The following is a 27,014-nucleotide window of genomic DNA, read 5'->3' as shown; positions in this document are numbered from 1 at the left end:
GCTGGTGATCTCTACAATAGAATAGAATAGAATAGAATAGAATAGAATAGAATAGAATAGAATAGAAACTTTATTCCACACCTTTTAGAACTCCACTTAATTGTATAAATGGGTAATGGTTAGCCTTAAAGGTGAAAGGGATCAAATGTACTTTAGTTGGTGTTGGTGGACACTCGATCGACAGTTGGTTAACGATCGACTGGGTGACAACTGACTGTCGATCGAGGATCAGTTGATACACCAGTAGCTATATCGACTGACACCAACTATGGTAAACTTGATCCGCGTTAACCTAACCAAATGCTGGGTGGTAGTGTTGCTAAGTATAACTATGAATCATCAGATGTTGAAACCAGATAAAATCGACACAAGTATGAATTTTAGAGAACCAGGAGTTTCTATGTTGCGAATATTATTTCATTCTTTTTCATCATATTACATTTTTAACATCCCATTTATCACTTTAGGAAGTAATGGGTATTGCTTTATTTACTCGTAGGCCATTCTTCCACACCCTCTTCCCTAACTTCTGAAGTTAAGTCTTTCAGCATGTTCAAAAAACTGAAAGCCCATCAGTGGAAATCAATTGTAAGCAAGAAGACTGCAAGTGAGAAAGAGATTGATGTCCAAATCAACATTGGACTCATGGCTTGGAATGAGAAACAGATGGGCATCGAACCCAAGAGACGCAAGCGTCTTGCTTTGAAAGTGTCCAACAAAGCCCCTTACAAAGTCATCTTGCAAAAAGCTGAGGAAAAGTGGAAAGCATTTCACAGTGACCTTTATGATGAAACGGAACAGTACGTTCTTGTGTTTGAAAGTGGTAACGAAGCACAGTTTCTTCCAGGTACATCTGTCAGTACAGATTTCTTTTCCCTCAAACGGTACAAAGAAGAAACCAGAAAGGACTACAATAAAATTGTGTTGTACCTGTGCACGCTAAGTGACTTTAACTTTGACAAAGATACTAGTCAATCAGATAAAGATATTGAGGAGCTGGTCGAGGAGCCCGAGACGAAGCATCTGAAAAACACAACAGATGAAAATCCTAAGGTATCCGATGTGGTGATTAGTGATGAGAAATTTGAATATGGAGGACAGAAAAGATGACATGTCAATTAGTACTACCCATTAAGACACCCCCTGTTTGATTTGGTCAGTTTTTTATTGTTTCCGGGAGAGGGTCTCCATTTCCAAGAGTTTTGTCCCTGTGGCAAAGAGAAGCCAGCAGATCATCTCCTGAAAAGGTTCTAAGGGTGCATTATAGTGGAGAGAATGGTGTAGACAGTGGTGCATTATCCCAAGAATTCCTGGCACAGGCGATCACTGGTATGGGGCTAGCAATGTTTCCAGATGGAGCACCCATAAATTCATTGTTCAATATTCATAACAAGAATTTCAAAACCTGTGGCGAAATCATTGCAGTGTCTTTGGCTCAAGGAGGACCATCGCCATCTTTATTGGATGAGAGTGTGTACCAGTTGATGGTAGACCCTGAAGTGGACATCAACAACCTAGATATTGAAAAGGACAAAGAGCTCTTCAATGCAGTAAGGGCTTGTGATACATTTGATGATGCTTTGTGTGACGTTATTTTAGAGCATAGTTACACTGGCGTCATTGGTATCGATCACAAAGAGGATATTATTGGAACAATGCAAATTAGCATTTGGAAATGCATAGACTCTGGACAAAGTGGGTACGAAATGATTTTGACTTGAGTCTATCAAATAATTTGTACTGACCGCATGTTGTTATCGGAGGAATTTTAAATGGCATGTAAACCCCCAAACACAAGTTTATCTCATATTACGTAAAAAGTGGTGCTAAAAACAGTTTTGCAACTTATTTTAGCCAATTCGAAATATTTAAGGAGAAAAAGACATTTACTGCGGGAAGTTCTCTTCCGGTTAAAACAATAGCGAGTGCTCGTGACGTCAGCGGTTGAACACAAACATTGCGCAATTGAGAATACCACTGTAATTATAATGGCAGCGAGAGAAAATAGTAGCAGTTTGGAGGAGATTTTATCCGATGAAAACAGCTCAAATGAATGTAATTTGTGCGACAGTGATGTTGGTGAAGTGTCAGAAACTGGCGTGAATGTCGGAGCTCGTCCATTTCGCTTTGAGCCACGCAGAGTTCGGCGTGATATGCAGCCTGAATCAAACGAAGAAGACGGTGAAAGCGAGACGAATCGTCTCGGAAAGACAGACTGGTAATTTTTTCGAGTTGTGATTCATTCGCATTTATATGATTTTTGCGCCTTTGAAAGACAGAAATTGAGTTTTTTCACTGAAAGTTACCGTGAATCTTGTTTATTAATGCTGTTGTTTTTCTCTTGTTATAATATGGTGGGAAACAACGACTCTCGAGAGCGTTCGCTGTGTAGAAATCGGCCAAATTTGGCGAAAGGTAGAGGACCAGAAACCAGCAGGGCAAATGCACTGTATAACCAAGCATCCAGGATTTCGGTACAATTGCCTTGATGCCTGGGTTCTTAAAACTGCGTATTACGCATTCCGACAACAGCATGCCGCAGACAATCGTACAGGACATGAATTTGTTTACTTTGTACACTTATCACATTACCTTTCTCTGTGAACAGCACACTGTAAAATCACAAAGTTAATAGGGAATCGCGCAGTTATCAGTTATTCCTTTTGTCTCGTGTAGGAAATTTCGTTACATTGCCGTTCGTTGGTGTTGGGGCTATCTCGGCAAAAATGTGATGGCTGCGCTCCTGTCCTGTGAGGTCAACAAAATACGGAGTACATTTCTAGCGGATTTGGGTTCTTCGTACACGGAGTTAACGCAACCAAACATACGAAAAAGACGAATAAAACCTTTTTTAGTTATAACAGATTGCCCTGATTTTATGCCGTTTTTGGGTTCGATTCCAACTTTCACTGAGGTTTCTTCGGTATTTCGACACATTAAAGAGATACATGTCAAAAAGAATGATAAATGTGAAAGTGTCTGTTTATAAATACAAGAACAATTTAATACAAGCGTCTCTTACTGTCTTGGCGTTATTTCCGAAGCGATTGCGAATTTTGATATAGCTCTGCTCTCTCGTGACCTTTCCAGCCGTCTGCTCTGTTTCCTCGCTTTCCATTGTTCGCTTACGCATTTCTGACGAGGCTTTCTGCTGTGGGGTTTGTTAAATTGTCGGTACAGTACTGGGAATTAAATCCTTCTACTTTTTAAAACCCATTTCTCATATATATATACACCCTCGAAGCAGTCCGATGGGAAATGAGCGCCACAAATTGCTGAATGTTTTGTCGGCTCTATAAAATCATCCCGCTTCTTGAACAAATTTAATCCACTGTCGCCTTGACTAAAGTCTCTTGGAAACTTACACGTGCAATATCCTGTTTTGTTTAAATGCCACAAAACTGGACGACACAGCGCTTTATCATATTGGAATAAGAGGATAAATGAATATTTGCTAGAATTTATGTAGACATCGTGTGTATTACAAAAGGTCGGGAAGGGAGAATGTTCACTTCCTGTCGGCAGAGATCCACTCGTGACGTCACGGAAAAGATGGCGTAATCAAAATAGCGGGCGCTTCGAATTTGCATCAGCCTTTTCCAACTGAAAACGCGCTCGTTTTAAAAAAAGAGTTACATATTCCGCATTCTGAAAATGTGTACTTTGACTATGTGACCAGAAAAATTCGCGTTTTGGAGGTTTACATGCCCTTTAAGAATATACATTCGAAACTTTTTTGAAAATTCCAAAGATTGCATATACCAAAGGCGTCTGACTCCTTCAACATAAGAATGGTTAAAAATGCCAGTAGTTTTGACGTCATTGATTTTCTCACTAGTAAGGATATGGGAAATACGCCACTCAGGACGCGGTGCAGCTTCATGTGAATTTTATGAGTGGTACATATTTCTCAGTAGAATATTTGTCTCTATCAAATTATAAAAATAAGTCTGCTTTCACTTCCTGGGTATAAGTAGAATTGTAATCCAAGCCAGAGAATCTTGCAAAGTTCACTTTGTGTAATTGGAAACTTAAGGGACAGGTTTGGAATCTAGTTCCCAATGAACTTTGCAACCTGACATGGTAAAGTAACATGAAAACAACCGTAGGCATAAAAATCTTGGTACCGACCACTCATCTTCACACAGCCTCTTACAAAACATGAACAAAAAAAATGGTTATAAGCTGGTACCACTAAGTATGCATTTTAGTATTTGGATAAAATATAAGAAGTCATTGAACATAACCCACAACCGCATTATTCTTGGAAGTTGAATTATTCTTTGGTATTTTGGGCAAAAACCAAAAAAGGCCCTTTATTTCCAAGTGTCATTTGCATGTAGATGAAAGTAACACAACTGTTTATAGGGTAAAGTTCATCAACCATCAAAACGACCCAGTCCTGGGGAGGTGCTAAATCTGTGCTATCAAGAACATATTCAAAATACTCTTGGTACTCATTTCCACATTCCTCCATACCAAGATGGTTCTCCAAAATATGCTGGCATTGTTCCACTGTAACAGGCTGCTTATAATCCTGAGAAGAATGCAATTCGGGCAAAAAGAATAGCTCATCTGGTCTACCAGGGACTGTTTCATGCCGTGAATGGGTATTCCAGTGATCCCTCACTGTATTTAGGTCGCGTTGGATCAGGCAGAGAGAAACAAAACTACAGACATTCCATTTCGAGGTCGTTTCCAGGAGTAAAGATTGACCGCTCCATTAAGTCTTTGAAGAAGTTTATCCACCAACTGGCTCTACTCCGTCGGTAAAATGACCACCATGCTTCAATTCTTTGATTATGAGGAGAGGTGCCATAACTGTGACTCTCCACATCATCCATAAAGAAGCATTGTGCAGCTGCTAATAAACCGTTTTCAGTTCCACAATCAGACCTAACTTTGGTAGGACACCCTCCATGTTCTCCAACCACTTCCAAGTATGATCTTGCAACAATCGCAGGGTTTATTGGACCTTGCAAGCTTCAACCAAAGTATTTTTCGGCTAAAACCGTCAATACACGCGTGTATTGGAAACCCATAAGGTTTCAACTTGTCATATCCATCTATGTGCCAGCAGTAGTGTGGACCTGGGTTCACATAGACTCGCCTCTGCAGTCGATGTCTACATCTCATCTCACAACCTTCGGGATCCATTTCTTTTAATAATCGCTGCACTACATGTCTGGGAATCGCATAGCCCTCTCTTCTCAATGTGTGCCACATGCTTCTGTAATCCGACAAACAAGCAGGCCCATCTATCTCCTGTTGCATCCTTTGTCTATCTCCTACTCCGTCAAATTCTGCAGCTTTGCGCTGAAGGCCTAGTGACCTGAATCTATTCTTCAGAGTCCTAAGACTCATTTCATTGGCATGGAACTTGGAGAGGAACATAAGAATCACATCGTATTGGTACCCCTGCCTGAAATAATATTTTAATTCCAGTTCCTCGATGTTAAGACTTGTGCCACAGGAAGAGCAGAAATTATGGTTGACTGACACAATTGCCTGGCAAGACTCGCACTTTAGTTCACTTTGGGTCGTCGCCATTTCTAAGCTTCCTGGGACACAGCTTGCTATAAAAGAGCAATATTATTGTTAGAAATAGAATTCTTATGGATGAACAGAAAGGTAAGAGCACATTTCATTCTCATTTTAAATAAGGGGACGAAATAATGTGCAACCGTTCAAGTCCATACATTACGGCATGAAAGGAAGGCTTGTATGCACTTACCTGTACTCAATTGAAGCACAAATTTGTAAAAAACATGGCGGGAAGAGGCAGAAACCAAGAGGATACCGGGATTGGTACCAGGATGCCTTGCGGTCATCTGACTGCTCGTACTCATGCGTCACTCGTTACGTAATTGTACGATTCGGTGTGAGTTTATTCGAATTTGGTGTGAGCTTACTTGAATTCGGTGTGAGTTTATTCAAATTCGGTGTGAGTTTATTAGAATTCGGTGTGACTTCTAGAGAATTTGATGTGACATTCTAGAATTCGGTGTGACTTCTGGAGAATTCGGTGTGATTTCTAGAGAATTCGGTGTGACATTTCAGAATTTGGTGTGACTTCTAGAATTTGGTGTGCTCTTGTGGGCCACAGTACCTTTGGCTATCGCTAACTGTAAAGAGAACAGGTATGTGATATGTGTAACAAAAGTTCTTCCTATCTTTATTTAACCCATAATATACTTGCATATAGTAAATTATCCAGTTCACGATTTTGCTAGCCATCAAATGCACACCTTGGGCTTTTAATTTTTGAAACATTTTTCTTTGTGCCTATATACAATATGTAAATTAAAGATGACAAGTGCTGTTCTGCATTTCATTGGAAATTACAACTTGTTTTGGTTGCAAGGCTGTCTCGTACTGTGCCGTTAGGAAGAGTTTCCATTTAGTGGTTTGCACTTATAGACTAACGTGCCAGTGATCCAGGGTCATCACTCTGTTTCTGAGTAGTGGGTTATAGCTTAAAAGTAGTTGGTACCTGCATGAGCTTGCAGTAAGCAGCAAGGTAAGGTGGGCCATGTTTGTGTACGTGTATATTATGGCAGAATAGTTATCACAGCATCTAAAAGTTACAGTGAACTTCATCAGCTTGTCTTGATAATTTTGCCCCTTAAAAAAAATTACATAATAGTCTACATGTATTTGTTTGTTTTATTTACATTAAGGGAAAATCTCACAATTCTTTTAGAGGATGTGAATGATCAAAAGAAACGTTTGAAGGAGGAAGGCGTTTTAGTTGATGGGAAGCATTTTAGTGTTGAATTTGTTGGTAAGATTGATATTTCAGTAACTAGTGTTTGCTTATATCCAATATTACATTAATTTTATTGATCGCCAGCTTAAAATCAGTGGCTGACTGAATACCTTACAACAGCAATACAGTCGAACCTTGATTATCCGGACTTATTTCTCTGGTCCCAAATTTTTCATGAATATTAATTACTTGAGATGTTTTGAACTCAAGGTCGCAAAAAGCCCAATAATCCTTTCAAAAGACTGTTGAAACAGCGTATTATCCTGTGCACTTTTCAAAATTTGCAAGCGTGACGAGACAAAGAAATATTCTGATATGTTCAGCTGATATCTGATTGGCTCAATTGTTTTATTGCCAAGGGAATTTCATGCTTGGTTAGTTCCTTCCGCGTCGGTTATGTAAACACACGAGCGATCGATCGTAAACTCAAATCAAAAACGTGTCTACAAAGCGAAAGCGAGCCGTTTTATCAATTAAAGATAAGCAGATTTGGATAAAGGAGAAAAAGGAACAAATTTAGCTCAAAAATTTGTCATCAGAAAGCAGCAGATCTCTGACATACGGAAGAACAAAGACAATATCCTAAAATTTACTGACAGCATCGAGACAAGCGAAGGATTAAAATTAAAGTCCCTGAAGCTGGTCAATGATGAGCAGTTGGATAAAGCCCTGTACGCCTAGTTTATTCAACAAATATCTACTGGGAAACCGATTTCATAATTAAAGCGATGTCTTCTTTACTGTAACCTTTTGTTTACATCTCATTAATATTCATATTTTCGATTATGCGGACTATTTACCGCGGTCTGGACGAGTCCATATAATCAAGGTTCGACTGTAGCATATTATAGATTAGGCAACTAATTCAGTGAAGGGAAAATTTGCACTGGGAATAAATCCACCCTAACACCACAGAATATTTTTACTGTATTTTCTTTGGTTAATTTTTTTCTTTTCATATTGTTACTTTTCAGTTACTGTGGATTACAAGACTCTGCTTCTTCTCCTTGCCAAAAGGATGACAATAAATTTTGCCTTGGGGGACGTGGAATTGATAAAGAATTTTGTTTTATTTGTGATCCAATCAGAGTGAGTGTTTGGAAAGGGTTTCTTCATGGTCACAAATTAATGAATGGGTTGATTAGTGTACATGTACCCCTGTAACACCTGTTTCTTTATGTATTTGAGAAAGAGAATCTTCTCCAAAACCCTTTCCACAACTTTCTGCAACAAATCCACATACATTACTTACAAAAAATTTCGGACGATTTTGATTTCATACAAAAGTAGTGTCCGGAAATAAAACCGTCCTGTCCTATAAGACATAAGGCCCAAAGAACGGGTTTACATCTCTATTCTTCTTTGGTTGATGTATTTCGACCACAGGAACATTATTTAAAACCAATATGGACAAAAACATTTTTTCTTGTGGAGTTTTTATTGATTTGAAAAAAGCCTTTGATACTGTTAATCATAACATATTACTCAATAAATTAAATTATTATGGTTTCCGCGGAATTATCAATGATTTTTCTCCTATTTATCACATCGTACACAAACTACTGAAATCAACAGTTGTATATGTGGCAGACTAAATATAAATTGTGGTGTACCCCAAGGCTCCTTTCTGGGACCACTTCTCTTCCTGCTCTGTATAAATGACATTCAAAAATGCTCGAATAAACTCCAATTCTTTCTTTTTGAAGATGACACTAATGTTCCTTTTGCTCATAAAGACTTAAAGTCACTAGAACGTATACTAAATGAAGAATTACGCAACCTATATACCTGGCTGACTTCTAACAAGCTTACTTTGAATATTAAAAAATCAAACTATGTTATTTCTCGCCCTCACCAGAAATAGCTCAGCTATAAACCCCAGATCTATATTTTTGACAATGAAAACAACAAAAAGGTTTCTCTTGGACGTAAAAACTTCATTAAATATCTTGGATTGTTAATTGATGAAAATTTATCCTGGAATACACATATTAATATTATTCTGTTGCAACAAAAATAAGTAACACAATTGGGCTAATCGCAAGATTACGGCATATTGTTCCTACTTGCACTCTTTTGAATATTTATCAGTCTCTTATTGTACCTTACATAGCTTATGGTCTCATTTCTTGGGGCAATGAATGTAAAACATTCCTTGATCAAATTCTTGTTCTTCAAAAGCGCGCATTGCGGCTAATATATTTTGCTGAAACAAACGACCATGCCATACCTTTTGTTGTTAAAGGAAAAATATTACCAGTACAATTCTTGTATTATGAATCCATTTGCAACCTCATGTTTGATATAAACGAAAACACTGCCCCAAGAAATATTTTGAATCTGTTTTCTCGAATTTCTAGTGTCCATTCCTATAAAACGCATTCCTCTACCTCTGATCATTTTTATACAAAGGAATTTTGCATTAATGCCACACGAAATGTATTCTCGCGTGCTGGGGTCAAGATTTGGAACGGGATACCTGCAACTCTAAAAACAAGTGCAAAAAAATATTTTAACGAATCCCTAAAAGGAATGTTATTTGACACACTTGAAACTGTAGACTCCTATATTGAAGTGGAAACGATAATTGACCAAATGAAAAACTGATCATCTATGTTCTTCTCTTTGCTAGTATAATCTGATTCTCCTCTTCCCTTTCCATCTCTTTTCTATTGTAATATTAATGATAGTAAAAAATTACATATAATTTACTTTAATTTTGATGTGTAGTCTTACCTAAAGTTAAGTTTTCCGTTTTCCAACATGTTTGTAATTTACTGTAATTTTTTTGTCTTGTCCCGCCTCCACTAGCTTTGTGGCTATTTGCGGGACAAGCCCTTTACATAATCTGAATCTGCAAATTGTTGTTTTTGTTAAAAGTTTTCCTTCCGCCATTATTGATCTTCAAAGGGGGTTCGCTTGAACCCCTCGAACACCCCCTCCTACACGCCTGGGCATCACATATTCAAAGCCAATATACATGATATGGCTAGAATTTGGATTAGGCGGCTTTGCTCAGTCGTTCTTTTCATCACTGGAAAGGAAAATATTTGAGAAACTGCTTGAGGCATAAGCTTGATTGAGTTTGTGTTATGTTCTTGTTGGTGTATCCAGCTGTAAAACCTTGAAGGTACAGTAAAACTATCATTTTCACAGATTTATCTCAGTCTAATTCATGTTTTTTAGTCGTAAATTTACTTTAGGCATGTTTCAGCGCAGTGTCCGAAATGTTTGTCCGAAAACTGTCCGAAATGAGGGAAACAGTGTCCGAAAATTAAAAGTCCGAAATTTTTTGCAAGTAATGTTTATAATTATGTTTATCTAAACGTTTTCTTCTTTGTACTGTCTATTTTCTTAATGAAACAACAACTCTTTATAAGTTTTGAATGTTCTTTTTGTGCATTGTATTTATAATTCACTGAACATATGTAGTGCACACCAAAGACGTCTTGACAATAGGGTTCACCAAATCAAAATATTTTTAGGGCTGCTCTTGTCATGATGTGGCACCAGATAAAACTTGTGTGGATTGTCTACGCAGCAAACCAGATATTGGAAGGTATATACAAAGACCATTGTGTGCATTTGCACTGTTATCTTCCCCAGAAACATTACATTGCTTGTATAAAAGAAGCTACTTTCAAGCTGTGGATGTAGTAGTTAGTAGGGTTGCAACGATACAACAACAACAACTACAACAATTTATTATAAGAGAAGACTTACTACAATATTAGATACCCACAATTAGCGAGGGTTATTCAAGGTGGGTAGCATTGATAGTTGTTTACACGCTCGAAAGGAACGAGTAGCGGTCAGAAAATTGCGGCCATATTGGTCAACTCACCGCTGACCAAACTTGACCAATCTTGATAAAAGTGGCATGATATGATACAATACAGAGTCAATACACTATTGCACGTAACAAATGACCAACTGATCTTACTTACTCATTGGAACCACGCCTACGTTTGTTTGTCCACCATCTTGAATAATACGTAGTATGCAAATGCGATGCAAAAAGGATGGATTTTGCTTCTCCATTATTTTGTTTAGTAAATCACTATACAATGGCTAAAATGACGAACTTGGGTAAGGACTGATAAAATACAACAATTTTTCATTGCTTAAACAGAATACTTCATATTTTATCGTAATACCGTGGTATGCTGTTTAACCCATTGACTCCTACACCGGTCAAAACTGGTCGTCCATTGCGCATGCTCCGCTTGTGAAACACGACACGTTCTCCCTCCCCTCTTGGCGCTTTTTTTGTCCTGAAAAGGTCACAATAGCTAGTAGAATGATAAACCAATCAGAATCTGTCTTTTGCGCATATTTTTAGGCATTTTAGGGGGTAGGGGAAAGGATCCTTCTGAACCTACCGCATGGAGCTGAGCAAAATTACAAAATGGTGCCGCGTGTGAATTGGTCCTGAAGTTTCAAGACATGTTTTTTTCATCTTTTAAAGCAAGTACATCATTTTTAAGCTCACATTGGAAAGGAATAACCGTGAACAATAATCTACCACCAGAAAAAAAGCACTCAGAGGCCTTCAAAAACAGCGAAAAGCCGTTTCGCGTTGTGATCTCTTTAATTTCCACGCCACTAGCGAAATATGGCTCAAAAATTAAAACTGAGCCGCGTGCTTCAAACGGACTTTATAAGATCAGGACAATGGTGACAACACGGTAAATGATGTTTTCCGATGTTGATTTACTTTTTAAAAATAGTTTAAGTGATGATTTGACCCAGAATTCTGTAACTTCTGTAATTTTCATCGCAAACGTGCCCGAATTTACTGCAAGTGATTGCTTTGAACAAACACAGAATGTCTTAAAATTTTACATGCGTGTTTGCACGCACGCAAAAAAACTGAAAGTTTTTTGCCTCTAATAGCAAATGTATAATTTATTTCAATAAAATGTTTTGTTGGAAAAGCTTTTTGTTGATTTTTGTGTTTTTGTCAATTCATATTTGCGTTTGAGAAGCGACAGATGCATAATCAAGGACAATTTGCATAAGCGGGTTGAAATTTGATATGCCAAAGGTCTTCATCAACAGGCCGTGAATTTTAGCAATTTTTTGCGTTCAAGTGTGTTTTTCGGCAAATTAATAATAGGTAACCATATTATTTTACGTCAGAAAACATTTGTTTAATCATTCCAGTTTAATATGCAGTTAATTTTGGAAGCCAACAATATTTATTTATTTACTGCGCATTTTACTGAGTTAAACCGCTCTTGGAAAAAGCTTATTTATGCGAAATCTATGGAAACACAGAGGAGTCAAAGGGTTAAATGTTAATATTCATATCGTGACAAGAAATATCATGGTGTACTGGTGTACCGTTGCAGCCCTAGTGGTTAGAATGCCAAACTTAAGCTTAGGTGCAATTTAATTATAAGGCAGCTGTTCTTTGTCCAATACATCAATCATTTTCCTCTGATCATATGTTTCCTTGTGTAGATTGTGTCTATGGTTTATGTTTATTTTACCCTGACCAGTGCTATAGTTATCCAACCCTAAAGTAATTTTGAAACCCCAGTTGAGTGATGGGACCTCAAAAGAAATCTGCATGTAATATAATGCAGAGGGTAGTCCTTCTCTGGGCAGGCATTCCATTCAAAGACGTGCTACAGAAACCAGATTCATTGGTATTGATCACCATTTTGAGCTTTTTTTAGGTAACTTATAGCAAGTTAGATCACTAATCACTTCATTTATATTTGTCTTTAGGTCAACTGGTATTAGGGATGATTTGCTATTTCTCTTGGATGAGGACCTGAGCCATATTCAGCTATGTGCATTGCATATGGAAATGCGTAACACAGACCAGCTTTTAGCTTCTATTGGCCTCCTTACATACAAAATTGACTCATTAAAGGAGGCCAATGATGCCCTTAAATATTATGGCCCTGAGTCATTCCACGGAGACCGGATATCAGTAAAGAAGAAGGCCAGGCAGCAGTCTGCTATTTCCAGGCATAACATTCATGTTAGTTCAATGGCAGGTCAGTCCAGTGTTAATTATTGAAGTTTGGAATGTCCTAAGAATTGAACGGTGTTAAGGATAATTCATGTTTAATAATAACACTGCATAAAGCATGTCATGCACTTGAATGGAAAGCTGAGTTTCTGTTAAGAATCAAAGATACATGTATATGGGTATCCACACACCAGGTAAAAGCGCCAACCATTGAGCTGCTGAGAGACCACTGACAAGATAGAGCTTTTGTTAAGACACTGTATAGTTGTGTGACTGTATTAGTTATTGTTTGTAGACTTTTCTAGTTTCTCTCTCACTGTAATGTACATTTATGACGTTAAATATAGAGCGTTGACGATATACATTAATTACATTGTGGTCTGTGTGATAAGCAACTGCCAACCAGACTACATTACTTTTTGTTGGTCCAACTGAGTTTGAAATACTTCAAAACCTTGAAGACATCGCAGAGCAAGTACTTCCCCTGGAAAAGCTGAAGAAACCCTACACTGACCTCAACACTGCAAAGAACCAGATCTTAAACAGAGTAACCTTTTGTCAATCCCGTGTTGATGTAAGCGTATGTCATAATTAATAATTCACAGAAAAAACAAGGCAGAGTAGGCTGGTCCTTTATATGGTGTGACCAAGAGTAATGATAACAAGAAAAGAGTAATGATAAAATAAAAATACTTATCATCCTGTGAACTTGCATATAATACTTTTTCCATCATAATTGTTGTTAATCATGCTACCAGCTTGCACTTAATATTAACTGAACTGGTGGGTGACACACCTGATACAGCTCATTGTAATTTAAATACTAATCTTGTTGCCAGGTAGCACTTAATATTAACTGAACTGGTGGGTGACGCACCTAATACAGTTCAGTGTAATTTGAATACTAATCATGTTGCCAGTTTGCACTTAATATTAACTGAACTGGTGGGTGACACACCTGATTCAGTTCAGTGTAATTTGAATACTAATCATGTTGCCAGTTTGCACTTAATATCACCCTGAACTGGTGGGTGACACACTTGATACAGTTCAATAAATAAGATATTTTAACAGGGAGCCCACGTCACAAAATGTGGTTTTCAGTGAGGCCCTGCATAAATCTAACGTAAGAATACAAAAAAATTACAAATATAGCTATCTAAAAAGTAAAAAGTAAAAAGGATAAGATCGATAAAAAAGTCTACATGTTTCTAATAAGACGTCTAAAAACTAAAAAATTGGAAATGTTCCTAATGCCGTCTGGGAGAGCGTTCCAGTCATCTACCGCATGACAAATAAAACGATGCTGTCCCCATGAGCGCTTTGATTGTGGTTTACAGATGTCAGTGTAATTTAAATACTAATCATGTTGCCAGGTTTCAGTTAATATTAACTGAACTGGTGGGTGACATATCTGATACAGTTCAGTGTAATTTAAATACTTATCATGTTCCCAGTTTGCACTTAATATTAGCCAAACTGGTGGGTGACATATCTGGTACAGTTCAGTGTAATTTAAATACTAATCATGTTGCCAGCTAGCAGTTAATATTAACTGAGCTGCTGGGTGATGCACCTGATACAGTTCAGTGTAATTTAAATACTAATCATGTTGCCAGCTAGCAGTTAATATTAACTGAGCTGCTGGGTGATACACCTGATACAGTTCAGTGTAGCTTGTCAAATACTAATCATGCTGGCAGCTTAAAATGCACTTAATATTGTTTTCCATCTAAAGTGGTGGGTGGCAAATCAGCTTATACAGTTCATTGGAAAGTGCTTATGATGCTTCAAGCTATCATTTGGTTATGACACTTAGTTTATTGGATTATTGTTCTTTATTTGTTTTATTGTTGGTGTTCATTTCAGTGTTATTTAGAGAATTTTCCAGCGCCCAAATGATTCGTCGGAGTGCACTTGGTTGATCAAGAAACAATGTGAGTGACAATAACCACTTAACTTACTTTTATGAGTATGGTAATAGTAGCTTATATTACTTCATTGGTACCAGACGTTTGGCACAGTGCATTGTTAAAAAGCTCTGCTATTGAAATAGCTTCCTTCCTGTTATCTGTTCGTTTGCTCATCGTGTAAGTAAAGGCAAATGATCAGGAAATATTATTACAATTATTATTTACTTTTAGTCATACAATTTGAAATTCTTACAAAGGTATGTATGCTGTATATTGAAACTATGTATCTATATATCATCTAATTTTATGTTTTTCCTAATTTTTGTTTTAGTATTTTGAGGATGTCCTCAGTTCTGGCCAGTTTTGTAATTCAAGCGTTTCTTTAACACAGTTAGAATGTCTTGATCCTGATATTAATTTCAACACAGGAAAGACTCCCTGTGACTATTTCATTGAAAATCAATTTAACGAAATACTCTCACACGAAAATTTTTCTGGCACTGACTTCTCTCTTCTTCACCTTAATATTCGTAGCCTTTCACTCAATTTAAACAGCCTAACGGACCTTTTATCATGTTTAGACATTAAGTTTTCTGTCATCAGAATTTCTGAGACCTGGCTAAGTGAGTCTTCCCATCCAACCGATATTAATAGTTTTAAGTTTCATCACAAACATAGGCAAAATAGAATTGGAGGTGGGGTAGGTTTGTTTGTTTCAAACGATCTGCAGTTCAAACTTCAAGAAGATTTGTTCATTAGCAATGTTGACATTGCAGAATCACTATTCGTTGAAGTGATAAGACCTCGGAAAAAAATATAGTTGTTGGTATTGTGTACAGACCTCCTAATCAAAGAGTTGACGATTTCGGTCATCAAACAATGAATCATTAGATAAAATCTCTAGAGAGAACAAAATATGTTTCCTCATGGGGGATTTCAACGTTAATTTATTGAACTACCAACATCATCAGCTTACAGTCCAATTTCTAGATGGAATGTACTCTAATATGTTTTTACCCTTGATTACTCGTCCCTCGCGAATTACCTCTCACACCGCTACGTTAATTGATAATATTTTTGAGAAAAATTTTTTCGAGCGTTCGAGAAGCGGCTTAATATTTACTGATATTTCAGATCATCTACCCGTCTTTTCAATCCATTCAGATACCACGTTACTAAATCGATGTAGACAAGATCCCGTTTTTATGAGAAACAAAAACCCAGATAACATTCCTTCATTTGTTGAAAAACTAAGAAATGTTGATTGGTCTTCGCTCAAAGATTTTGACGAGCCAAATACTGCGTACAAACACTTTCTTGAATTGTATTCAGGGATATATAATGACTGCTTCCCTCTCAAGAGAGTAAACCGTAAGCAAAGGGCACTTTAAAAAACCATGGTTAATGAAAGCACTTCTTAAATCAATCAAAAGGAAGAATAATCTTTACAAAAAATATCTCCGTGTTCCATCTATGGTCAATGCTTCGCTCTATAAAACATATAAAAACAAATTGAATCACACCTTGCGTTTGGTTAAGCGTTTGTACTGCGAGAAGAAATTGCAAGATGTTAAATCAAATACCCATGCCACTTGGAAAATTCTAAATGAAGTCATTAATAGAAAAAAGTCAAAACCTCAAGTAAATACGGTATTTAGATCCAATAATCTAGAAATCTCTGATCCAATAGAAGTCGCTAATAGGTTTTCCTGTTACTTCTCTAGTATTGGTCCTAACCTTGCAAGAAAAATTCAGTCTCCTCCATGTTCACATGTTTATCCGGAACCTTCTGAGATTTAATCTTCTTTAACCCAACAACCAAAGATGAAATTATCACCATTGCTCAGTCTTTTACATCCGGAAAGGCGACTGGCTATGATAGTATCCCAATGTCTATAATTAAAGAATCCATTCTAATTATTTCTGAACCCCTGGCTCACATTATGAATTTGTCAATTGCTTATGGTATTGTACCAGATCAAATGAAAATAGCTCGTGTAGTACCTCTGTTTAAAGCTGATGACACGTCATTGTTCACTAACTACAGGCCTGTTTCGATCTTACCTAGTTTTTCCAAATTCCTAGAGAGAATCTTCTACGGTCGCATAATTGATTATTTGTCTAATTTACATATTCTCTGTGATAACCAGTTTGGTTTTAGGAAAAATCACTCTACCATGCTTGCTTTGATTGATTTGCATCACAAAATTTCATCTGCGTTGGATAACGGTGAATTAGCAGTTGGCGTCTTCTTAGACCTCTCGAAAGCTTTTGACACAGTTGATCATTCTATCTTATTTGATAGACTTGAACACTATGTCATACGTGGCTTGGCCTTGAAATGAATAAAGAGCTATTTTTCAAACAGACTCCAATTTGTTGAATACAACGGTCACGTTTCTTCACGTACCAACATTTCATGTGGTGTCCCACAAGGCTCTATTTTAGGACCTTTATTTTTTTGGCTTTATATCAATGATGATAAATGATAAACAATGCATCTAAAATATTACAGTTAATCATATTTGCTGATGATACCAACGCTTTTCTGTCCAATAAGGATGCAGATTGCTTAGCTAACATATTGAATACTGAGCTAAATAAGTTGTCAATTTGGCTTAGAGCTAACAAGCTCTCATTAAATCTGGAAAAAATTAAATTTATGGTATTTAAACCAAGTCAAAAACGTACAAGTCATGATATTCAACTTTTAATAAATAATTATAAACTTGATCAGGTAAAAGAAACAGTTTTCTTGAGAGTAATTCTAGATGAAAATTTCAACTGGAAGTCCGAAATCTCACATGTGGCTAACAAAGTCTATTGGAATAATTTGCAAATCTAAATTCTACTTGTCGACAAAATCACAACGAACAGTATAAATTTTCACTAGTCTACCCATACTTTTTTACTGCAACTTTATTTGGGCCTCCACTTACAAATCTAACCTTGTTCGTCTTGAAATTCTTCAGAAACGAGTGGTGAGAACTATAGCTAAAACCCATTTCTATGGACATACTGATCCAATCTTTAGAAAACTTGGTATTTTAAAATTTCATGACATACACCTATTTCAATTAGGTTTATTCATGCACTCTTACCAAAACCGTACCTTTCCTTTAAAATTTGACAGTAAATTCACCTTACAGAAAGAAATTCGTATCATACAAGAAACTCTCATTTATATCGTTTGCCTCTTTGTCGAACTAACATCAAACAATTTTCCGTTTTTTACCAGGGACCTAAATTTTACCACTCCTTGTGTACTGAAATCGTCAACTAATCCTCTTCTATCTCCTTTAAGAAATCAGTGACGCGTTTTTCTATAATAACTATCAGTAGTTTTCATTTTCTTGTAGCTTTTCTTGTCGTAATATATCCTTCCTCTTTTTGGCATTGTAATTGTATGAAATTGTAATTGTATCCATCGTCGTTTTCTCATCTTCTTTTTTGATTTCATCTTGTAAAATAATAACTGAAGAGACCTAAGTAATATAAGCTTCATAGTTTCCTTTAGGTCTCCTCGCCATTGTTACATCTAATTTTTTCTATTTTTTTTTTGTTTTTGTTTACATTGTATTTGTGGTGTGGCAAAATAAATAAATTACTAAATTAAAAATATCCATGAGAGGGTAGGGTATAGATATTTTCATGAACTGTACACTGAGTACAATAACTTGTCATCAGAAAATTATTAAAATTTCTTTGTGCCATTAACGTTGTTAAGGATGATATGGAGGAAAGGCTGAAAGCATGGAAGAAGGAGCAAGATGACCTTTCTGACATTTTCAGAAAGCTATGCCGCTGCCGAAAGAACATTTTGCTTAAAGACAATGGGGGCATTATTGAGCATGTTGCGAAAAAGCAGCTGGAATTTTTAAAGAAAGTAAATATGTGAATCATCTCTGATCAGTTCCATTGGCAATCACTGATTACAGCTGTTTACATGATGGTGTGTATTATAAACAGAAAATTACATGTTTATGGTGCTGAAGTTACTTAAGTGTTATACATAAACAGACATCGAGGTCAATATGAACTGCATTCTATGAAAGAGAGCTCTTACTTAATTTAGTATCTTCTGATTTCTTGGGATCACATGCATATTACAACAAAATGGAAAGATTCATAGATTCTTCTTTGTTTGCCCATGCACACATACCATTTGGGATCAATTATCAGGGCTTACATGTACAGTACATCAGGCAAGGCCTTGCATGCACTGTCAAAAGTAAACAATCTGACAGGTGTTTTGTGTCATGTAGAAATTTTACGTAATTGGTAAACTTTGGCGCCAAGTCATGGAGGAATTAAGGGGCAATTTAATGTCCTTTCTACATGTATTATATGGAAAGCAAAATGTAGGTGACCTGACAGAAGTTCAGACATCAAACTCAGTCAAAGTGCATGTACTTATATAGAAGCTATATCCTAGTTGATTGATTTCAACCCAAATTATTCACATACCATGGACAAGGATGAATGTAGCTTTACTGGAACACACACACACACTAACAAAGCACACTGACGACTGAGTTTGTTAATGGTCAAATCAACTTGTCCAATGCTCAGAACCATTAGATGTGTTGTGGTACATGTACTTCTAATATACCTACAAATACTGGCACAGTACCGTGCAAATGTAAGTTGACAGTCTCGACTCGAAACTCGATCCTCGAAGCCATCGAGAATCGATTATCTAGGTTCGAGGCTCGAGTTTCGAGTATTGAGATGCTCAAAAAATTTTTCGAGGATCTCCTTCGCAGATTTTGCGGAAACGATTAAGTAATGTTCCATGCAAGAACTAGGCCAAAACCAGCGGGAGTAGTGCAAAATACACCGTTGGAATAAAAGGCGACAACTTTTTAATTATAATGAGAATCGGTCCCTTTGATTGGCTATCCACGTTGAGCGTGCGAAATTTGAATTTTCTTACACTTCAGAAAGTTAAACACGCTTATTTTTTAAATTTTCTCAAGCTCCTTTCTGTTAAGTAAGCCAAACCCTATAAGCTTGCCGAGTTCAATGAAAATGTGAAATGGGGAAGTATCATTTCTGACACATTTTTGTTGCAAGATGGGGCACATAAAGAAACACAACACTCAAAACATGACTATATGCACGGTTCTTGTTTTATTTCTTACGTCAACAACATATCGCATTTCACTGTAATACAGCAAATTGACTTCTAAAAACATTGTTTAGTTCTTCTGGTATACCTTAGGCAGTCTACAACAAAATTCCAATCACCAATCACAAAAACGGAAACGAAAACCCAGTAAAACGACAATAGGAAAAAGCTAAAACAACAGTTTGTCCTCAAACACTTCTTCGGCAAACATATTCATTGCGTTCGAGGCATAATAGCCATCCTCTGTTTCTATCTCCAATGTTCCGGTGGAAACTGAGTCAAATGTTTTTGTTAGGAAAAGCAATTCCTCCGGACTTAACTTCAATCCATAAGTTACAATGATTTGAAGATTTTTGCAAGAGCAAAGACATGCAACCGCAAGAATTGCAAATTGAGGGTTTCCAGAGATATCCACGTGTCTTAGCTGGTTCAAATCTTGCTTGATTTGGAAGATGCAACTTTGGTCCAAACCAGGCCAGTTCGAAATGTTCAGCCCATCCAAATTCGCAGCAACCCGTATTATTTGCTGCAAATGAGGATTTGAGATCGCTGTGGAAGACAAATTTAGGTTGATCAAAGCAGTAAAAATCCTCAGTGGGACGAAACTATACAAACTTCCTTGCCCCGAAAGATCCAGTTCCTCCCACTCTAAATCCATCAGAAAGGACTCTCTGATTCTGAAGATCATTTCCCGCCACTCGTAACACATGCCAGCAGCACTCACTAAGTCGTTTTCGTCCAGAAAAGCAAAGACATAAATCCAAAGCTTCGATGAAACTTTCATTCCGGTCTTGTGACCAAGTAAAAAGTTTAGGGATGCCCTACCAGTCCAGTAGTATTCACAACTCAATTCACACCTTTTTTTTTAATTCAGCCAAATTTCATCCCGACATTGTTTTCCGAAATTACACAATTTCAACCTAATTTCTCTGAGATCTCAAAGTAGCAACTGGGCTGGATATATCTGACAAACCTCTTTCACTGCGGAATTGACAATTCAAAATCAAGAGTGAGAAAGCTCAATATTGTCTTTTTACTTTCCAAATGAAAGAACTTATTCTCAATTGACCTTTGTTTATTCTGGACAAAGGTGATTCATAACTGGCTATTGTCCTACACAATTTGCCACCTCTATAACTTACATGTGAGAACATTTTATTCTCATATGAGACGCGCTTCTAATTCATTCATGAAGAGCACACGTACCGGCAAGGACGTCAACAATTACTCGTCAAGATGGAAAGAAAGTACCGGTAAGTGGCGATTGGTCTTTAAAGAATTTTCAAGCAAAATGTTGAATTTTTCTTTACTCATCACACTTTCTTGTGCCATTGTAGGAGCCTGAAGAGACCAGCTGAAGAAGGAGAATGCTCTCATGCCGAGTGGAAATACACCAAGGCATCTCATGTAAATGTTGTTAGGAGGGCATGTATGGTTCCTAAACATCGCCCTTCTTACTTGGTAAAAGGTACTCAAGCACAGTGTTTGCTGCGTATCTGTTGCCGTTAACTATTAGATTTTTACCTTTAATGAAAGCTCTCTTGATGTTAAGTTCTTTAGCTTTCTTGTAGGCAGCACGTAGTTTACATCATCCTTTAGCTGATTCTGCGAATAAATCTTTGTCGATGAAAACTGTACGAAAGCGTTGACTTTTCAAGAGTTCCTTTCTTTTTGTCCACACCAAATTGGCGTCCATATGTGAAACAAATCGCACAAGAATTGGTCGTGAACGACTTGCAGAACAAGCCCCTTCTTCAGATGATTCATTTGCATCTGGTTTTGGTCTTTCTGCACGGTGCATCGCGTGAAATTTTATATCTGGGGGCACACTGAGTTCAGAAAGTATATCCTTGACCTTCTTTACACATTCTTTATTATCCTCTTCCGCCTCTTCAGGAACGTTGATAATTCTCAAGTTCTCTCTTCTCGAGTAATCTTGTTTAACCGCCCGATCTTTAAGGATCTCGACCTGCTTCTTTAGTTGGCAATTTTTTTTAAGAGCACCTTCCACTTGCTCTTCTAAATGCTTGTTCTTTGCTTTTAGCAACTCAACCTCCTCCCACACGGCACTCAATGATTTTGTTGCTTCCTTTAATTTCTCTCTCATTTGACATCTGAGCGCTTCCATTTTGCTGTTTATTTTTGTAAAACCATTTTCTATCCTGTCTTGTATGCTGGTTAGCTTCTCGAAGATTCTCGAATCGTCTTCCCTAAGCAATGAGCTGCAGCCACGAGGCCATTTTTTATCTTTGCCTTTACTATTTGACATACTTTTCATTAAAAATGACATCTATCGGACTCCATCAATACTTCAAAAACATTCAAACATAACCAGACAACCGCACAAAGATCATAAACTCGCCATTTTGGAGAGCTTCAACGAAGGCGTCTGACTGCCATCTCACCCAGTGCCAGTCCCCCCCCGTTGGGACGGTGATGGTGAGGGCGGTAAAGAAAACCTGGCCGGTTTGGGGGTACAGGCGTTTGACTTGATGATAGCATTAGTTGCGTCGCTCTTTCAACATCTCTTGTCTGTTGAGACGCCAGTTCATCTCATCTTCTTCCCTATGGATGATTTGTTTGTCTTGGTCGGGAATGTAATAATGTAATCGATCCAATTCATCTTCTTGGGTTCAGATGTCGTCGATGTTGTGATTGACGACGGGCAAACGTTGTTGAGCTTCTTCAATGTGGGTGGCATCGCCCGTTTTCATGGCAGCCTGCAGATCCTCTTAAGAGCAGGTTTGAAAGGACTCCAAGTCTTGATCAATGCGGCAGTGACGATCTACGGCGTCTTGGTAGGACTGTGGACGAGGAGGACGGGTGGAGGTCACACGAGATGGGTGAGAGGAAGAAGAAGCCCCTTCTCTTTTTGTACAACGTCGCATGCCCCATCCTTGATCGCTAAAGGAAGATTTGACATCGAGAGGTTGAAGTTGTTGTAACTGGTCTTGGGAACGAAAGTAGTCGCTGCTCCCGGCAGTGTAACCAGTGATGGAGGGACGCCAGGCCTGTCCTTGACTGTGTAACATGTTGCCCATGATCTTCATCATGTGGTCCATGTGAGGGGCATTGGCCAATTCGTCCACGAACATGCGACATTTCCAAAACTGTTCCATGCTATGATCCATGCCTTCTCCTGTATGAGTGTCAGGGTACCAAGATCATCTCTTTGGCGTATTTTTCTTTCATGTTTTTTTCTTCCAGGCGTCCAAGCCAGCACTTATGAAGGGCACCAGGTCTTTCCCCATGAGAAAAAAAAGAGAAGAAAGAAGACTGCACGCCATTCGTACAACCGGGTACTGAAGACACTCAACCGTCTAATCTCTCTTTTATGCTTTTTGAGAGGGAGTTTAATGTCGGTGGGTACGAGAATCCCGGCATCATACACGTTGCCTATCACGTCTGTCAACGCTCTTAATTCTTCGGTGTTGGCCCAAGCGCGAAATAAGAGGAATAAATGACATGTACACAAATATGACTCTTGCCTTCGAGCAGTGTTGTGTTACAAAGATTCGACTTACAAAGGTTTGTATGGGAACTTTACGGGTTTGATTTAAATACCTAAAATTTAATGTTCTGTAGATAAAACTGCCTTACCTTGTATCCGTGTTGTACTCTTTGTTGTTTCCAGGCGTTTGAGGCCGTTTTGAAAGATTTTCAGCGAGTTAGCACTGGTGATGGTGATCCACTAGAAAAAAAAACCCAAGGCTAGCTGGCTCAGAATCGCACCATCGTACTGCGAAGGCCAAAATATTCCTCAGGAATAGACGTAGCTGCTTCAAATCACGATCAGCCGAAGCATGAATAACTCCCTTCACTGTCCGTTGGTCGCTGGTTCACAAATCCTATCGCAACCGCCTGAAAATCACTCGTTTACCAGCTCAAATCTACCTCTCTTGCTGCTGCATTATGCGTATAGCCAACGGTGAAGATACCAGATTTGAAAATCAAAGCTTAGCGACCGCGTCCGCTCAACAAAAACAGCACTTGGACGGGGTGGGACAGCACTATTACCTACCTGCAAATCAACACCCTGCCAGGGTACGCTGCATCACATTTCACCGGACACTGCGAATACTTGATGGGTTATTTGAAACCCCGCGAAAAGCTGGAAACGCAAAATCGAATTTCAGTTTTGAACTTTCAACGTTCATTTTGTCTTGGGCGCCAGTCTGATAAGCAGTTCGATGAGTTTGTTGGTGAAATTCGTCACTCAAACAGTTTAACAGTTCTTTTCAGAGCTATCCTTCAGTGGTTCTATTTAGATTTAGAACAGCCAACAGTTCTTCTCAGAGCTAAATTTCACTAGCAGAATGCTGTCGAAAGTGGCGAGAGACGAGACGGAGTATATTCCTCCCAAGAAAAAAGCAAAATCACTTGGTTATTCAGCTGAGTACAAATTACGGCAAGCTTCTTTCAATTATCATTTTTTCGCGATACAAAAAAACCCGCTTATTTCATTTAAACCTGTAAATAAAGACATTCACGTCATTCATAGGTTAATGGCTAATTATGCATACCAAGAGGGTGCTGTGACGCCTACACAGGATATCATTGACCACGCAGGGCAAAGAAAGGAGAACAATAGCAGATCATACTTGAGTTATTTGTCGTTGGGTCTTCTTGTACACAATGTTTGGCCTGGTCAATTCAAAAAGTAAAGAGAAGTCCACGTAAACAACAACAGAATATTTATTTAAATGTGAGTAGAAATGACCCAGCTTCGAAACAACATCAAGATTGCATTCCAGTGTCAAATAAACTGGATGGTATAAGCATTCCAAGCGACTGGAAAATGATGACGGACAAAACTAACTTTGTATCCTTCGTTCGCCCAGAGAAATAGGAGTTCAACAATGTAGAGTAACTTTAGTGGCTGTGTCAAAAACTGCCAATTCAGCCAACGCTTTTATCACCATAAAGGCTTATGGATGCCAAAAGGATTTAAGTGATAGCCCCGATCTTTCCTTGTTGTCCGTTCAAGGTCAAGTTAGTCTGGCCTTAGAGTACATCCAAAAATCCTCTTTTTGCAATGGGTTTGCCCTTCCCGAAGGAGAAAGTATTCAAGCCTTTGTGCCACATGTGTCAGGGTTGTACTACGACCTGTCAAATGATGGCCAAGACAACATCAGTTTGGTGTTTTCCTCTAAGTGCAAAACTTTCGCCGTTCCCGGGGCTTGCTGCTGAGAGTGCAACAAAGTATTTAAAATCGCATCAGGATTAACCCTAAATGCAACAAGCAATATTTGGCCAAGGAAGAAGTTGTCCTGCAACTAAAACAAGAAAGGAGCAACAGGATCAATGTGGAGAGGAGAGAAAAGTACTGGAGAGACAAATTCGAGAACGAGTGTTTCAGAATGGATGACGAGGATAAGGCGGATCTTTCAACAATGCTTCAGAAAGTGGCCAAGGAAAGGTACCTGACAAGATGGTATGTCTTTGGGAGCAACAGAAGAAAGTGATGCAAACAAAAACCAAACATGGATACAGATGGCATCCTAAGCAAGTACAAGCTTTTGGGATTTGTTCTATTTTATTGACTCTTAGCATGGAAAGATCTTCAATGTTGTGACGACGCAAAGTAAGCTTTAAAAAAGTTGTCCTCATTGAAAATGAAATAAATTTGAAAATGTACCTATGGTGGATATAAAACTAGAGCATTCTTTCAATGGGTAATCCAAGAAATTAAAAAAGGATTGGAAAAGAAGATCATGTATAACGCATTTCTTGTTAGCTCATTTATTTGAACAATTAAACACAGTACTCGCAATAACTATCAACTGATGGAAACGGCAAAAGTAATTAGCAAATGGTTTGCGACAAATTGCAGTTTTGCTCAATACAGGTTGCAAGTACAGTAGAACCCCTATTAAATGATGTGAAAAGGAATCACGGCATCTTTCAGTTGCCACTTTCTATTTTACACTGTTAACTGTCATGGGCTGGTTGAAAGCAAAGTCAAACTTCGAACTTAACATTCTTGTTGGCCGATAAATAAGAGGTAAAAACAATAGAAGCCTTCTCGGGACTGACAAAAGGTGGCCATGGTGCTTAATAGGGGTGGCCGCTAAATAAAGGGTTTATTCACCTTATTGCATGAAATTTTGGCGACACTTTAATTCAGAGAATTTCCTATAAATCGCTAAATTAGAATGGACCAAAATTAAGTGTCGCTAAATTAAAGTGAGTACAATATGAAATTCCGCCATCACGTCAGTTTTACATGATCATGCTGTTTGACAGTCGATTATGACGTGTCTTGGATGTTTCGTGCATATTTCAGTCATTTCATGATCAACTTCATAACTGAAATAAATTCTACGCTAGTACTGATATTACCCCATTTTGCTTTGTCAAAATTAAGTTTAGAATGTTGTATGATTTTGATATCACATAAATGTTCAATTGTCGTCGTAAAAGTTTTGAATACCTTTAATAATTTGGCAAAGTTTTAGTTCGTGAAATCGCGAACATTTAGTGACTTATGCGCCAAAATTTACGAAACATCGCTCAATTAAAATGCAGCTAAATAAGGATTATTCAAAATCGCAAAATTAACGTGTCGCCAAAATTTCATGTAAGAAGGTACAGTATTATACTGAGAATAATTTTGGGACTTTGATAAATGGCCGCCAAATAGGGGTATGACTGTATTTATAATGGCTCCAGGTTAGGAATTATCTGGATGAGAAGTTTGGAATACAAGTGAACTTCAGCAATAACCACAGCACCTACTACACTGCTTATCGTTACAACACTATACAGGACAAGGACGCCGTACACTCCAGGGATCATCCAGACCTTTTGAATGCTGTTCTGCAAACTGAACAGGTGATGACTTCCCAAAAAAAGGTGGCAAAACAAAAGGTGAAAGGTAAAAGGAAAAGAAGAGCTAAACACCTGAGTATTGATGTCGGTACACTCCACTGGCGCTCACAAACCAGCGCCAACCAATTCAACTATGGCAAGAATGCACACCAACCCCACCAAGATCAAAAGAGTCAGAAGACCAACAATTTCTGCCGCTGGATCACGTCAGGAATAGAGTTAATTCCTAGCCTACTGGCAAGAGTATGTCAATGCAACAAAAGTCTCAGGAAAAGACAAAGTGATACAACTCCTGGAATGCTGCGACGAAAATCTATGCAAAGATATCACCAGAAATGCAGGTGGATCACTTGCTAATAAAACAGTGGGTCAAGAACTGGGAGC

General features: G+C 38.0%; 1 protein-coding gene and 1 pseudogene across 1 annotated transcript; both read left to right on the top strand.

The window, feature by feature from the left end:
* Positions 1-549: 549 nt before the first annotated feature.
* Positions 550-1,721, top strand: LOC146489664 (uncharacterized). The gene is made up of 2 exons (XM_085104821.1): positions 550-1,053; positions 1,161-1,721. The coding sequence occupies exons 1-2, from the start codon at positions 550-552 to the stop codon at positions 1,719-1,721; spliced, it is 1,065 nt and encodes a 354-aa protein (XP_084960947.1).
* Positions 1,722-5,615: 3,894 nt separating this feature from the next.
* Positions 5,616-21,308, top strand: LOC146489663 (uncharacterized; annotated as a pseudogene).
* The last annotated feature ends 5,706 nt before the right edge of the window (positions 21,309-27,014 follow it).

Source organism: Pavona decussata, unplaced genomic scaffold, assembly GCF_977016875.1.
Source record: "Pavona decussata unplaced genomic scaffold, jaPavDecu1.1 SCAFFOLD_4, whole genome shotgun sequence".
Classification (NCBI taxonomy): Eukaryota; Metazoa; Cnidaria; class Anthozoa; order Scleractinia; family Agariciidae; genus Pavona; species Pavona decussata.
The sequence above is the reverse complement of the archived record's forward strand: the minus strand, read 5'-3'. Positions and strand labels throughout refer to the sequence as shown.

Bases quoted from the DNA above. Each gene is read 5' to 3' on its own strand.
- LOC146489664 (XM_085104821.1), top strand. From the start codon at position 550: ATGTTCAAAAAACTGAAAGCCCATCAGTGGAAATCAATTGTAAGCAAG. The intron at 1,054-1,160 runs GTATCCGATGTG...TGATTTGGTCAG, and splicing joins CAACAGATGAAAATCCTAAG to TTTTTTATTGTTTCCGGGAG.